This window comes from Podarcis tiliguerta (assembly GCF_965153285.1).
Source record: "Podarcis tiliguerta genome assembly, chromosome: 17".
NCBI lineage: Eukaryota > Metazoa > Chordata > Lepidosauria > Squamata > Lacertidae > Podarcis > Podarcis tiliguerta.
Window position 1 is genome coordinate 37,518,061 of NC_139550.1, and position 12,856 is coordinate 37,530,916.

General features: G+C 49.5%; 1 protein-coding gene across 3 annotated transcripts in view; it reads left to right on the forward strand.

Moving 5' to 3' along the window:
• Positions 1-12,856, forward strand: part of FLNA (filamin A) — a 90,745-nt gene that overhangs the window by 22,984 nt on the left and 54,905 nt on the right. For all 3 annotated transcript variants that reach the window (XM_083419169.1, XM_083419168.1, XM_083419167.1), the window contains exons 3-16: positions 820-1,068; positions 1,568-1,665; positions 2,055-2,202; positions 3,068-3,186; positions 3,317-3,394; positions 3,494-3,656; positions 5,393-5,593; positions 6,095-6,232; positions 8,694-8,820; positions 10,207-10,343; positions 10,933-11,126; positions 11,806-11,919; positions 12,083-12,226; positions 12,585-12,708. In XM_083419169.1, coding sequence (XP_083275295.1) covers positions 820-1,068; positions 1,568-1,665; positions 2,055-2,202; positions 3,068-3,186; positions 3,317-3,394; positions 3,494-3,656; positions 5,393-5,593; positions 6,095-6,232; positions 8,694-8,820; positions 10,207-10,343; positions 10,933-11,126; positions 11,806-11,919; positions 12,083-12,226; positions 12,585-12,708 — 2,034 coding nt within the window. The remainder of the gene's footprint in view (positions 1-819; positions 1,069-1,567; positions 1,666-2,054; positions 2,203-3,067; positions 3,187-3,316; positions 3,395-3,493; positions 3,657-5,392; positions 5,594-6,094; positions 6,233-8,693; positions 8,821-10,206; positions 10,344-10,932; positions 11,127-11,805; positions 11,920-12,082; positions 12,227-12,584; positions 12,709-12,856) is intronic.

A 12,856-nucleotide genomic window follows, 5' to 3' on the forward strand; every position in this document is an offset into this window, starting at 1 on the left:
GCATAAAGTTTGACTGCCATCCTGAGTGGCTGGAGAACTGTATTCACATCAGATTGAAATCTCTACTCAGTCATGAAAGCTTACTGGGTGATCTTGAGACCATCATTCCCTCACAGCCAAAACTACCTCACAGGGTTGTTGTAATGAAACTTGAGGGAGTATGGACCATGTATGCCACCCAAAATTCCCTGGATGAAGCAGGGGATAAAAATAATAAATGGAACCCGCAGCAAGAACAATACGTCGTATCAATTGCAACTTGTTTATTTTCTGTTGTCACTGTTATTTTAAGATAAGGTTAGGAAGTGTAGCTGTGGAAGAGACACTACCAAAGAGACTTGAGACTGGATAAAGGAAAGGTATTCTTTGTACATGGTTGGTGGCAGTGATGGCGTCTAAAGTGGCAGGGAGTCGCCAATGAGTGAAAAAGGTATGGTAGTAACCAGCACACACAGGCCACTTTTAAAATCATTTTTAAGTTTCTTCAAACATGTTACCTGCAGTCAAATTATGGCCATTCTTCATCAAAATCCCTCCCACCAACTTCTTCAGGCCCCTAAGGACAGAATCTCTTGCTAGAAGCTTGTTCTGTAGGTCTCGGATCTATTGAGGAGGTGAGAAAAGGTGGGAGTGGACTTGGTGGAAACTGCCTGCAGGCTTCCTCTTGGGTTTCCTTAGGTGTAGACTGGCCTTCCTCCTACTAAAGGAGAGAAATACAAGGGGAGAGGCCTAGGATGTTGCTGAGTGGGACTCGTCTTCCCTGAAAGTCCAGGTCACTGTCCACTTTTGCAAATGCTGAACTGTGCTTCTGACTCTCAGACAGCAAAGCTATCGTGGATGGGAATCTGAAGCTGATCCTGGGCCTGATCTGGACGCTCATCCTGCACTACTCTATCTCCATGCCCATGTGGGATGAGGAAGATGACGAAGAGGCCAAGAAACAAACCCCCAAGCAGCGACTGCTGGGCTGGATCCAAAACAAACTGCCTCAATTGCCCATCACCAACTTCAGCAAGGACTGGCAGAGCGGCCGGGCACTAGGCGCTCTTGTTGACAGCTGTGCCCCAGGTAAGTGAAGGAGCAGCACTGTACATGTGGGGGTGAGAGGGTGAGCTTGAGAGGTTTGCAAGGAGGGCTCTTCTGACTTGCTCACATGGGTGCTGGAGGGCCAGCACTACTTCCTGTGTTAGTTGAGCCGTAGATCAGGAGTAGCCAATTAGGCTCCTTCCAGATGTTTCTGAACTACAACTCTTGTCATCCTTGACCACGGCCATGCTGGCTGGGGCTGATGGGAGTTGGAGCACATCATCATCTGGAGGGCACCAGCATTGGCTGTCCTTGTCATTGATGCCAACTCCATCTTGGCCCTGGGTCTAATATTCCGCTGAGGGTTTGGGATGCCTGTGTTGGAGTGGCCTGTGCTGGATGCCTGCTCCTTTGGCTTTATTTCTACCTTATGTTGTGGACGGATGCTACAGTGCCCCAGAGCACTGTTCCAGAGATCTGTATGGAGGAAGTGTTACTACTGTGTGTGACTGACAGAGAGCTGGGACTGTCTCTCAAACAGGTCTGTGCCCTGACTGGGATTCGTGGGATGCTAGCAAACCTGTCAACAATGCCCGGGAGGCCATGCAGCAAGCGGATGACTGGCTGGGCATCCCACAGGTAAGCAGCACAGATACTTGGTCTGTGCTATACAGAACTTTGTGTTAAGCTGAACTCTGCTATGAGTAGGTGTATTGGCAAAAGGGCTTACTGCTTCCAGTTTGGGCCAGGGGCAAGTGAGCAATGTAGAGTCCGAATGTGTGTTATCCCTTGACACCGCCCCCCCCCCCCCAGGATGCTGCTTAGATTTCCCAGAAATGCTTAAAATAGTAACATTCTAGGGCCCCCTCTGCAGCCTTCAGGGCTAGAAGTCTGCTTTTTGAAAACCAAGCACTGGGTTTCTTGGGAGGCTGCATCCTGTGCCTGCTCTGTACTTGACTCCTGGCATGTGAGAGGTAAACGTGCCTCTTCTTTGCTGTCTCCAGCTATTTGCCTTCTTTCCTCTGTAGGTGATCACTCCTGAAGAGATTGTGGACCCCAATGTTGATGAGCACTCGGTCATGACATACCTCTCCCAGTTCCCCAAAGCTAAGCTAAAGCCAGGAGCCCCCCTTAGGCCCAAACTGAACCCCAAGAAAGCCAGAGCTTATGGCCCAGGTGAGTCCAGGAACAGGTGGCAAAGGTTTGGGATTACATGTGTGCAGGGGAGGGTCTGGAGGACTTCTTAAACAATTGGGAGATTGACCACAGTGGGGGCAGGTGGGTGTTGACAAGGGATCTTTCCTAGGATGGCGTTCTTCAACCTTGGGTCCCCAGATGTGGTTGGACTGCAGCTTCCATAATCCTGCTATTTTAGCCAATGGGATGATGGGAGTAGTAGCCCAAAAATCTCTGGGGACCCAGGGTGTCATGAATAGAATAGCTGCCTCATAGGGCTCGACTTACAGGTGTTTGTACGTGGGTGGCGCTGTGGGTTAAACCACAGAGCCTAGGACTTGCCGATCAGAAGGTCGGCAGTTCGAATCCCTGCGATGGGGTGAGCTCCCGTTGCTTGGTCCCAGCTCCTGCCAACCTAGCAGTTCGAAAGCACGTCAAAGTACAAACAGATAAATAGGTACCACTCCGGCAGGAAGGTAAACGGCGTTTCCGTGTGCTGTTCTGGTTTGCCAGAAGCAGCTTAGTCATGCTGGCCACATGACCCAGAAGCTGTACGCAGGCTCCCTCGGCCAGTAAAGCGAGATGAGCGCCGCAGCCCCAGAGTCAGCCACGACTGGACCTAATGGTCAGGGGTCCCTTTACCTTTATGCTTTTTTAACCTCTTTCTTGCAACACCCTGTGATTGCCTTGTGATGGTTTGCTCTGTACCATCTCTGTGGCTCTCCCATCAGCTCCAGCTAGCATGTGTGGGCTTTCCTGAGGTCATCCAGGCTGTACAGTGGAGGTGATGCTAGAACCACTGCTGTAGAAATTGATGGCATCACGGGCCAGAGGGTGGTTACTACTGTGTCTGATCATTTCACAGGAATTGAGCCCACAGGCAACATGGTGAAGAAGAAGGCAGAGTTCACCGTTGAAACGATCAGTGCTGGCCAGGGAGAAGTGCTAGTCTATGTGGAGGACCCTGCTGGACATCGGGAAGAAGTGAGTCCCCCTGGCAGTGTGTCCTTAGCGGTCTGGATGGCCAGGCTTTGAGGCGGAAGAGTTATGGGGGGTGTTTTGGTTGGGTGGTACAATGGCAACCACTACTGAACTTCCTCTGTCTGTCCTCAAGGCGAAGGTCATTGCCAACAATGACAAGAACCGGACCTTCTCTGTGTGGTATGTGCCAAAGGTGACAGGAATCCACAAGGTAAGAGTCTGTATATCGTGTAGGTGATTGGGAGAAAATTCTGGAACTGGGCCTTCATCTCAGTGATCAACATTTGACGACCTTCACTTTTTGCTCCAGGTGACAGTACTGTTTGCTGGGCAGCACATTGCCAAGAGCCCCTTTGAGGTGAATGTGGACAAATCGCACGGGGATGCCAGCAAGGTCACTGCCCAGGGCCCTGGCCTGGAGCCTGTGGGCAACATTGCCAACAAGACCACCTACTTTGAGATCTTCACTGCTGGTCAGTGGATGGGGGCGGGGTGCTGGTTCTGAGAGGGTGGAAGGGTGTTGGCCAGCCGAAGCCTGGACGCAGCTTGAAAGCAAATGACATAGTTGGGTGGTTTCTTAGAAACTTGTTATAAATAGTTTAGCCACCATTCCCCAACCTGGTGCATTCCAGGACTACAGCTCCCATCAGCCCCAGCATTCTTGGCCCCAATGGTCAGAGGATGGGAACTGCAGTCCAGTAACACTGGGGGAGGGAGGACTGTGTTGGGGACACCTGAATTGTTGGCAATGAATAAACTGTTGTTGGAGAACTTTTCTCACTATGAACTGAGTAATTGTGTTGGAGGCTTCAATTTCTTGCCAAAGTGGAACCTTTCTAGCTCTCCTGCTTTCGGAGTTGCTTGCCAAAGCAACATGTCTTCAGAGACTAACAGCTCTGGGTAGGAGGGCTTCCGAGTTGGGAACAAGTCAGGCTACACATAGCATTTTTAAGTGTCCAGTGCTTCACATAAGATTGTTGGGAGGATTACGGAGAATACCAAAAGGAAGAGATTGTGAGTGAGTAGCTTGTCTAAGGCTGTCCATGGAGGAGGGCAGCTTAGTTGGCTTAACAGCCCCACTCTGACTCCTTCAAGGAAGGCTGTGGCTGGAGGAACTGCTTTCTTCTCCTGCTGCCCAGGCCTTAGTTGGTCAACATTTTGGTGAAGTTTATGCCTGTTGCTTCAGCAGAATGATCAGACATTTATATTAGAAATATACAGTTTCATGATTCCACGTGTTCTTAACTTTCATGTGTGTAATTGTGAATTCAGAACTGCCCTGAGTAATATTGTATTCAACGTGGCAGGAAATGAAACGAAACAATGATTCAGAGTACACAGTAGAGCTTGCTTTGAGATCAGTCATCCTTGATTCTCTTATCCAGGAATGTCACCCTCTCTCCTTGCCTGCCTTGAAACTCTGGGCTCTTCTCCCTTCAGGCAAAAGGCAACTTCCTTGTCCCAACAGCCCTTTGCAAACAATTGGTCTCTTGTCTTGGCGTTTCATTTTTATTTATAGCTGGATGTTAGAATAGTCTCCTCTGAACTCTTGAGGCTGAAGATGAGTACCTTTGCTTCCAGGCTAGTTGCTGCCTAAGCAAGTCTGTCTGAATTGTTGGCCTCATCTTCCAAGCATGAAAGGTCTCCCACTAAATCCTAGCTGAAGCCTATCCAGTGCTAAGTAGAGCATAACTTGCAGCCCGCAGTAACTGTAGCAAACAAATCTTCCATTTCTTTGCTTTCAGAAATGGGTCTGTTACCAAAGGCTGAAACAAAGTGAAGTTTTAACTTGGGGACATTGTGTTTTCTCCACTAGCTAGAAAGAAGCTGCAAACAAATTTTCAGGCCGCTCTTAAATGTCTTTAATTGCTAGGTGCATGGCTGCAGGGTGCGCTAAGCATGGAAGGCAGGGATGCAGTATAAATAGCACTTGAATTCTGTTCTTAAAATGCTGCCCCAAGAAACCTGCAATTCCTACGTAAATTAAATAGAGCAAGCAAAACTTGTGTAATGTTTTTCTTGCACAGCACTGCTAACTACAGAAAATGGCAAGGAGCTGTGCAGGGCTTGATTTTTCCCCTGGAAACCCACTGCTGTGTTCTTGGTCCAGATCAAAGGCCTTCCCGTAATTGAATACTGAAGGGTGCATGCACCCTTATCTCCACCTTACACCTGCCTCTCTTCATCTTACCCTAATCCCTCCCCCCAGGTGCTGGTGTTGGGGAAATCGAGGTAATCATCCAAGATCCGACTGGCAAGAAAGGGACAGTGGAGCAGCAGCTGGAGGATAAAGGCAATAGCACCTACCGCTGCACCTACAAGCCCACTCTGGAGGGCACCTACACCATCTACATCACCTTTGGGGGCATCCCCATCCCCCGCAGCCCATATACGGTCACCATTGGCCAGGGTGAGTCTCCCATCTGGCACGGGGCTTCTTGGTGGGGTCTCTTTTAACCTTAACACCACTGCTGCTGCTTGGTTTCCTCTTTGTGGCCAGAAGGGGGGTGGTTCTTTGTTCTGCTCCTAACGCTTCTCCTCTCCTCTCTGCCTACCTCCACCTGTCCTGGCCCAGCTCTCCTCTGCTCTGTCCTCTCTTCCTCTGAAGAGCCATCTCCCTGGATCTCTGCTGGCACTCATCTCCTCCCAGCTGCTCGGCGCCTGGATCCAGGGCCAATGGTATTTCACTCTTGGCAGGTGTGGGTGGGGACCTGTGGCAAGGGTGCATGTTGCTTCTGTCCAGGGGAGCAGCCTATGGGCTTGAGATCCGGCCTCCCTCTCGTGGGTGGAGCTAGTTGAATGCCTGGTGTGTTAATGATGGCAAAGACCCACCCAGTTGGGAAAACTGGAATTCTACTTGGACTCGATAAGGACGCTCACCCTCTCTGCCACCCTCTCTCTGCTGCTACAGCATGCAACCCAAATGCTTGCCGGGCCGTGGGTCGAGGCCTCCAGCCCAAAGGTGTCCGAGTGAAGGAGACGGCGGATTTCAAGGTCTACACAAAAGGCGCTGGCAGCGGAGAGCTCAAAGTGACAATAAAAGGCCCAAGTAAGTCCAGTGTGTGTGTGTTTGTCTTCCCCACCCTCTGTGTTTCAGACATGGGAGGGTGGGATTTGCACTTAACCCAGAAGCTCTGCCTTTTGGCCTGGAAGCGCTATAATCTAATTTGTGTGGGGAATGTTGGGAGCCTGATGACACTTTGCATAGGCTCAGAGGCATTCGGGGTGCAGCTGCTGCACATGTCTTAAAGCAGACCCCTAGCTTGTATGGTAATGCCCCTTTGGAAGGCAAGCAGTATACTGCAAAGCCCATCTGGCTAGTGCATGCCCAGATCTGTTTGGGGAACAGGAAGAAACTGCAGAGCAGTATTCAAAACACCCATTGTTCTAGGCACATTTTGTGACAGGGACTTTCATTAGTGCAAGAGGTTTCTGAGCTCTGGGCCCAGAACTGTGCCTAAGATTTCAGATTAAAACTGCAGAGTGGAAAGAAAGGAGGACTTTTTTCTGCCTCCCCACTTCCAGCTACTCTCTGAAGACTGGAGAAGAGACCCTCTTAAGAATATTAGGGGGTGGGCAGGGGAAGGACTAGACCATGTGAAAAATGAACATATTTTAGCTGCAGTTCATCTTCAGCTTTGTATTGTTATAAAAAAGTGTGCCTAGCCATTCCCTTGTTGTGCCCATAACCTAGGTTTAATGTGCCATTTAGCTCCTAGCCTTCATAACTCAGTTTCTAACACGGCTGCAGAGTTATTTATTACCAATGGGGGAACAGGCTGATTGCACAGGAGGCTGTTGCTTCTGTTGTGCTGGGGCATCCATTGATGGGGATGTGGTGATTTGGGCTCCACTGACTCTCAGACATGGCAAGCTCTAGAAACACTTTGAAGCCTAAGAAGCTCTCAATCTCGCTTGCTTGCCCATGGACTGTTTTAAAATTCTTGGGTCTTACAGCAGGAAGTTCTTCTGGTGCAAGTGTAATTGGTCTGTAGGAGGGGCTGATGGTGGCATTTGTACTTTGTGCAAGCATGGAAATGTGCTGAGGCAAGGAAGCAAAGCAGTAAATTGAGTGCCTGTTGTGGAGTCATGGCGGGGCAAGCAGAGCTACAAACCACTGTAGAAAATATAATTGGGTTCTTGTCTGGGCTGGAAGGAGAGGCTGCTGCAATGCAGAGAGGTATGTGAATGATGGAGGAGCTGGATTTTGACAGTTCTAACCCTGGGTTCAGACCGCAAGCATTCAAAGCAGAGGTTGGGTAACTAGACCTCAGGCAGACTTCAGGAGCCTGAGACATTTGTCGGAGCTGAAGATCTCTCCCAGCTGGAAGATAACATCTTGAGAATGTGACTGCATATTATTCCCTTGGAGGCTGTAGCCTGCAAAGAGCCCTCAAGGGATGCCTGGGTTTGTCGGTGGTGGGGATCAGAGCGCAGTATAATGTTACAACATCCAGGACTCTTTGGAGCTGCCAAACGCAAGCTGTACTTAAGCTGGTTGCAGCTGTGTGTCAGTGTTTTGATCCAGGCCCCTTCCATGGGGCTTTGGTGTAAGGGCTGCAGTTACTAGAGAAGTGTGATGGGGGAATTGAATGCAAATGGGCACCAGGGTGAGGGGAGACCTGAGTCCCACCCACCAGCTGCACCTCCTTGCCAATGTGAGGATGATAAGAAGCTGCTGGTTCCTTTAGCTCAGTATTGTCTAGCCAGGGGTGGGGAATCTTTTTGAGCAAACCCTGTGGGCAAACCTGTCAAAGTTGACCAGCAGGAGCAAAGGGCGATAGCGGTCAAATGTGATCGAATCCCCTGCACGTTAGCTGATGAGTTCAGTCCTGCTTTCTGCAGGAAATCTAGCTGAGTCTTTACCTGCCTCACACCTGACATTGCATATGGTGTCAGGTGTGGGCAAATGGGCATGGTTTGGGGAAAATGGCCTTGTAGGACAGATTTCGCCCATGAGCCAGAGGTTCCCCACCCCTGGTCTGAACTGATGGACAGTGACTTTCCAGGACTTTAGACAGGGCATCCCTGGAGACACCAGGATTTGAATTAGGGACCTTCATGCATGCAGAGCAGATGTTCTTTCACTGAGCTACAGTACTTCACCTGTGAAGCACTCCCAGTGGCAACCTATAAGGCAGCATTCCCATTGTATTATCTTGCCTTTCCTCCAGGGTGCTCAGAATAGTGTGCATAAGAGTTGAATCCTCCTTTTTGTTCTCTACTATTTGGGAGTAAGACTTTGGGATAGTGACTGAGATCAGGTATATTCCGTGTGCTTCATGGACCTAGTGGGCATTTGACCCTAGCAGCTCTCCCTGGGAGCCGTGCTGAGACTTATGATAAATGTGATGTACAAGAACTCATTGGCTTATCTTCTGCAAGGTGAGGGCATGCATGCATCATCTTCCCTGGTGAGATGTAACTGGCAAGTATATGGGTTTTGTTTTGCTTTTTCTGTATGTTGTGAAGTTCCTTCCGCCCTCAACCACCACAATCTCTTCCCACAGAAGGACTTGAGGAACGTGTCAAGCAGAAGGACCTGGGTGATGGGGTGTATGGTTTTGAGTACTACCCCACAGTTCCTGGCAACTACACAGTCACAATCACTTGGGGTGGGCAGCACATCCCCCGCAGGTAAGAAGTGGGAAGGCTGGGGGGGGGGGAGAACCATTTCCATCTGAGAGAGAGGAGGGGGGGGGATGCTTGCTGAGACTCAGGGAGATACTATGAGTTATAAGGGTGCCTTGAATCTCTTCCTTGCCTTGATCCTTCCAGCATTCAACCTGATGGTCTCAGCTGTAGAGTTTTCATTTCATTTATATTTGAATAATAATTTAGATACTACTTTTCAGTCCTAAATAGAGGTCCCCAAACACCTTATTTCTGAGGCCTTTTAGTATGTGCCCCCCTCCCCAAGGGAGGTCTGGAGGGCGGCAGCTTGAGAACGGCCCTTTTCGGTGGTGGCTCCCTGCTTGTGGAATCCTCTCCCTAGAGAGGCATTCCTGGTTACCCTCTTTATCAGTTTATGGCAAGAGGCAAAAACTTTTATTTTCTCCCATTTGTTGCATCTTCCTTGCTCATCTTCTAGACCTGTCTTTTTATATCTTATCGGTGTTTTGGTTTTTTATACTTGGTTGAAATCTTTGTTTTATAATTCACTTTGGGCCAGTTTCCATGAAAAAAGCAACTAACATGCTGTGAACCACCCTGGGAGCTTTGGATCAAGGGTGGTGTACAAATTTAATAAATGTAAGAAATAAGTAAAATAAACAGACCGCACAACTAAAATCCTAGGTAAAATACACTTAAAAACAGAGCAGATTGGGGCTTTGATTCCAATTAACCAACAGGAGAGCCGGCCTGGCTTCCAGAGGGGGTGCAGTATGTCTCCTCTTCTGGGGGAATGAGTGTTCTCTTTCAGCCTGCAGACTTACAGATGTTCCCGTGTTTTGCACATTTCCCTGAGGGGTGAGAGGGGCAAACACAATCTGCTACTCAAGAGATTTATAACTAGGCAAATAGACTAGGTAGGACTTAATTGGGGACCCGTGTTTTTTGGGGGATGGGTGGCTGTCCAACCACAGCAATAGTTCACAGGGCCTGACTAAGGCATTTGCTGCTTAAGTGGAGCAATTGATGACTCCGCCTCCAAGCCTAAGTGCTCAATCAGCCAAGCTGTTTTGGCACCTGAGGCAGAAAATCCCACAAGGGCCACTCCTTCTTTCCCTGGCAGTGTACAACATAGCTGTAATAAATTAACCATTTGCAGTCCTTTTGCGACACACAAAACCAGCTGGCCCCTCGGTCTAATGATAGGGCTGGCCTCCTGCAGCTTTCTTGTTCTGTAGTCTGATACCTCCTCATGTGATGTCTTGCAAGTGTGCTTGCCGCACTGCTGGAGCAAACTGGAGCAGGCAAGTTTCATTAGCAAATCGGCCTGTTAAAATAATCCATTTTATCTTAAGGCTGAGATTGAACATTAATGTTTTTTATTCCCTCCCTCCGCCTTTTTTCTTTTAGCCCATTTGAGGTAAAAGTGGGAACGGAATGTACAAACCAGAAGGTGCGGGCCTGGGGGCCAGGCTTGGAAGGAGGCGTGGTCGGCAAGTCTGCTGATTTCGTGGTGGAAGCCATTGGTGATGACGTTGGCACGCTAGGTAACCGGCAAAGTTGGGAGAGGACCAGTGGCTTGGCGTTTATGGCATTGGTGTTTACGCAATGCGTAACTGACTTGGGGAATTCATTGTCACAGTGTGGTGGCCTCCTAGCTTAGATGGCTCCAAAGCACTTCTCAGTCAGCATTGGCCTTGACGCTAAATGGAGCCTCCAGGTTCCTGGATGGTATGACTTGGTGTTCAGGGAAAAGGGACAGTCAGGGGACCAGTAACATCCTTACCTGGGATCTCTTTGCCTGAGGAAGCCCACCTGCCCCTTCAGCTGCAGTCACCTTGGGCAGCTTCAGCTCTTTGCTTAGGTGGAGCTTTGTTTAGCCACCTTTTTTACTTTTACCTTGTCTGTGTATTCAAAAATTGTTTAAATGACTTTCATTTGGTTCTAAGCAGCCTTCAGAACCTGTGTAGAATTAGTAGTCAGCCTTAGACACCGATAGGCTATCAGTGTTTAAGCTAAATACAAGCAGCTGAAGTCTTCAGGATAACGTAACTGTTGTCTAGTGGCCGCGATAGGCATTTCCGATTGTCAGTTTAACTGTGAGCTAATGCCTGGTTCTCCATGTGCTCTTGGCAGGCTTCTCTGTGGAGGGTCCCTCGCAGGCCAAGATTGAGTGTGATGACAAGGGCGATGGCTCCTGCAACGTGCGCTATTGGCCCCAGGAGCCAGGCGAATATGCAGTCCATGTGCTCTGCAACAACGAAGACATCAAGCTCAGCCCCTTCATGGCGGAAATCAAAGCTGCTCCCAAGGACTTCTACCCAGAGAAGGTAAGTGTCTGCATGAAGGAGACTCCTTTTGGGATGGTGCATCCTGGCACTCTTGTGTGTCTGTGTATAGGGCTGTGAGGGAAGCAGAACTGAGAACCAGTAACTGGCCCATGTTGGTGGCTTGAGAGCTCGTCACAACCACGTCTGTAGGGGTGTCTTGCCAACTGCTCTTCCTGGTGTGAGCATACGCATTATTGGAAAGTTGATATTGGCTGTAAAGGTTCTAGGCCTTATGACTGTGAAAGAGCTTGGGGTAGTTGGAGGTCACAGTTAAGGGAAGGGTTGAGTGGTGCTTCTGGTTGAGGAGTGGCAATGGTAGAAAAAGGTCTTCAAGCACATTGTCCCTTTTGGCAATCCAAGCTTTTATTTTGATTTGCTGTCAGCCAGTGGGGTTCTGCTGTCCTTCTTCCCACCACCAAGTGCTCATGATGGGGATTGTGCAAGATTAGCTTGAGCTACATGGGAGTAGCATCCCCAAAAAATTTCCAGCATGGAGTTGTGTGCTTGGCACAGCTCTCACAGCCTCAAGTGTTGTGTCCATGCTCCAGCCATTCCTGCTGAGTGAAGGGACCCCCACCCACTGTTTTTTAGCCGTAAACCTTATGATGACCAGTGCAGTGTGTTCTAACTGTGCAGAAGTTGCTTTGGAGTTCACACCTCTCTTCCAACCCCTCTCCAGGTCAAAGCCCATGGTCCAGGCTTGGAGAAAACGGGCGTTGCGGTCAACAAGCCAGCTGAGTTCACGGTAGATGCCAAGAGTGGTGGAAAGGCTCCCCTCAAAGTACAAGTGCAGGTGAGACTTGGCGCTTGTGCTATGGAGGGGGCATAGCTTTATCTCGTGCTGTCGCTATGCAGAATGGGAGAAGAGGCTTCCAGGATGCTGATCTTACCACAGAGGACTACTAGGGAAGTGTGCCGGATGCTAAGCTGCTCCTGTTTTTGTTTCTCCATTGCAGGACTCTGAAGGATCCCCTGTGGATGTCTCTGTGAAGGACAATGGCAATGGCACCTACAGCTGCTCCTACCTGCCCAAGAAGCCCGTAAAGCACACAGCGATGGTGTCGTGGGGCGGAGTCAACATCCCCAACAGTCCCTACAGGGTTGGTGTTCTCTGTATTCCACCCCCCCCCCCCCAAATCACACTCTGAAAGCAAAGGACGGATGGATAGCTTAGTTGGTTAGAGCGTGGTGCTGATAACACTAAGGTTGCATATTCCTGCATTGCAGGGGGTTGGACTAGATAACCCTCAGGGACCCTTCCAACTTTGTGCTTCTTTGTGTCTTTCCCTTACCAAGTAGCTAAATAAACTTATTTCCCCTTGCAAGCAGATAGCTAGATCAGGTGTAGACTATAGCTGTCTGTGTGCAGGGTCTTACTGGGCTGGTGTGCTTGTTGTGTAGATTTTTTAATTACTAATCACATGTTACATCACATTGTTTTTCCGTCTCTCGCTCTAGGTCAACGTTGGTGCTGGCAGCCACCCCAACAAAGTGAAAGTGTATGGTCCTGGTGTGGCCAAGACTGGCCTGAAGGCTCACGAGCCAACCTACTTCACAGTGGACTGTGCAGAAGCCGGGCAGGGTGAGTCCAGAAGTCACCTGGAGTCCAGGCCAAGAAGCCCCAGGGCAGGACTGGTCATGCTGGAAACACAGACTGATAAGCTGGTTGTCTTCTGTTGATGCCCCCCCCCCCCCAGAGCTGGAGGGGGAAGCTCAGAGGGTGCTTCGTT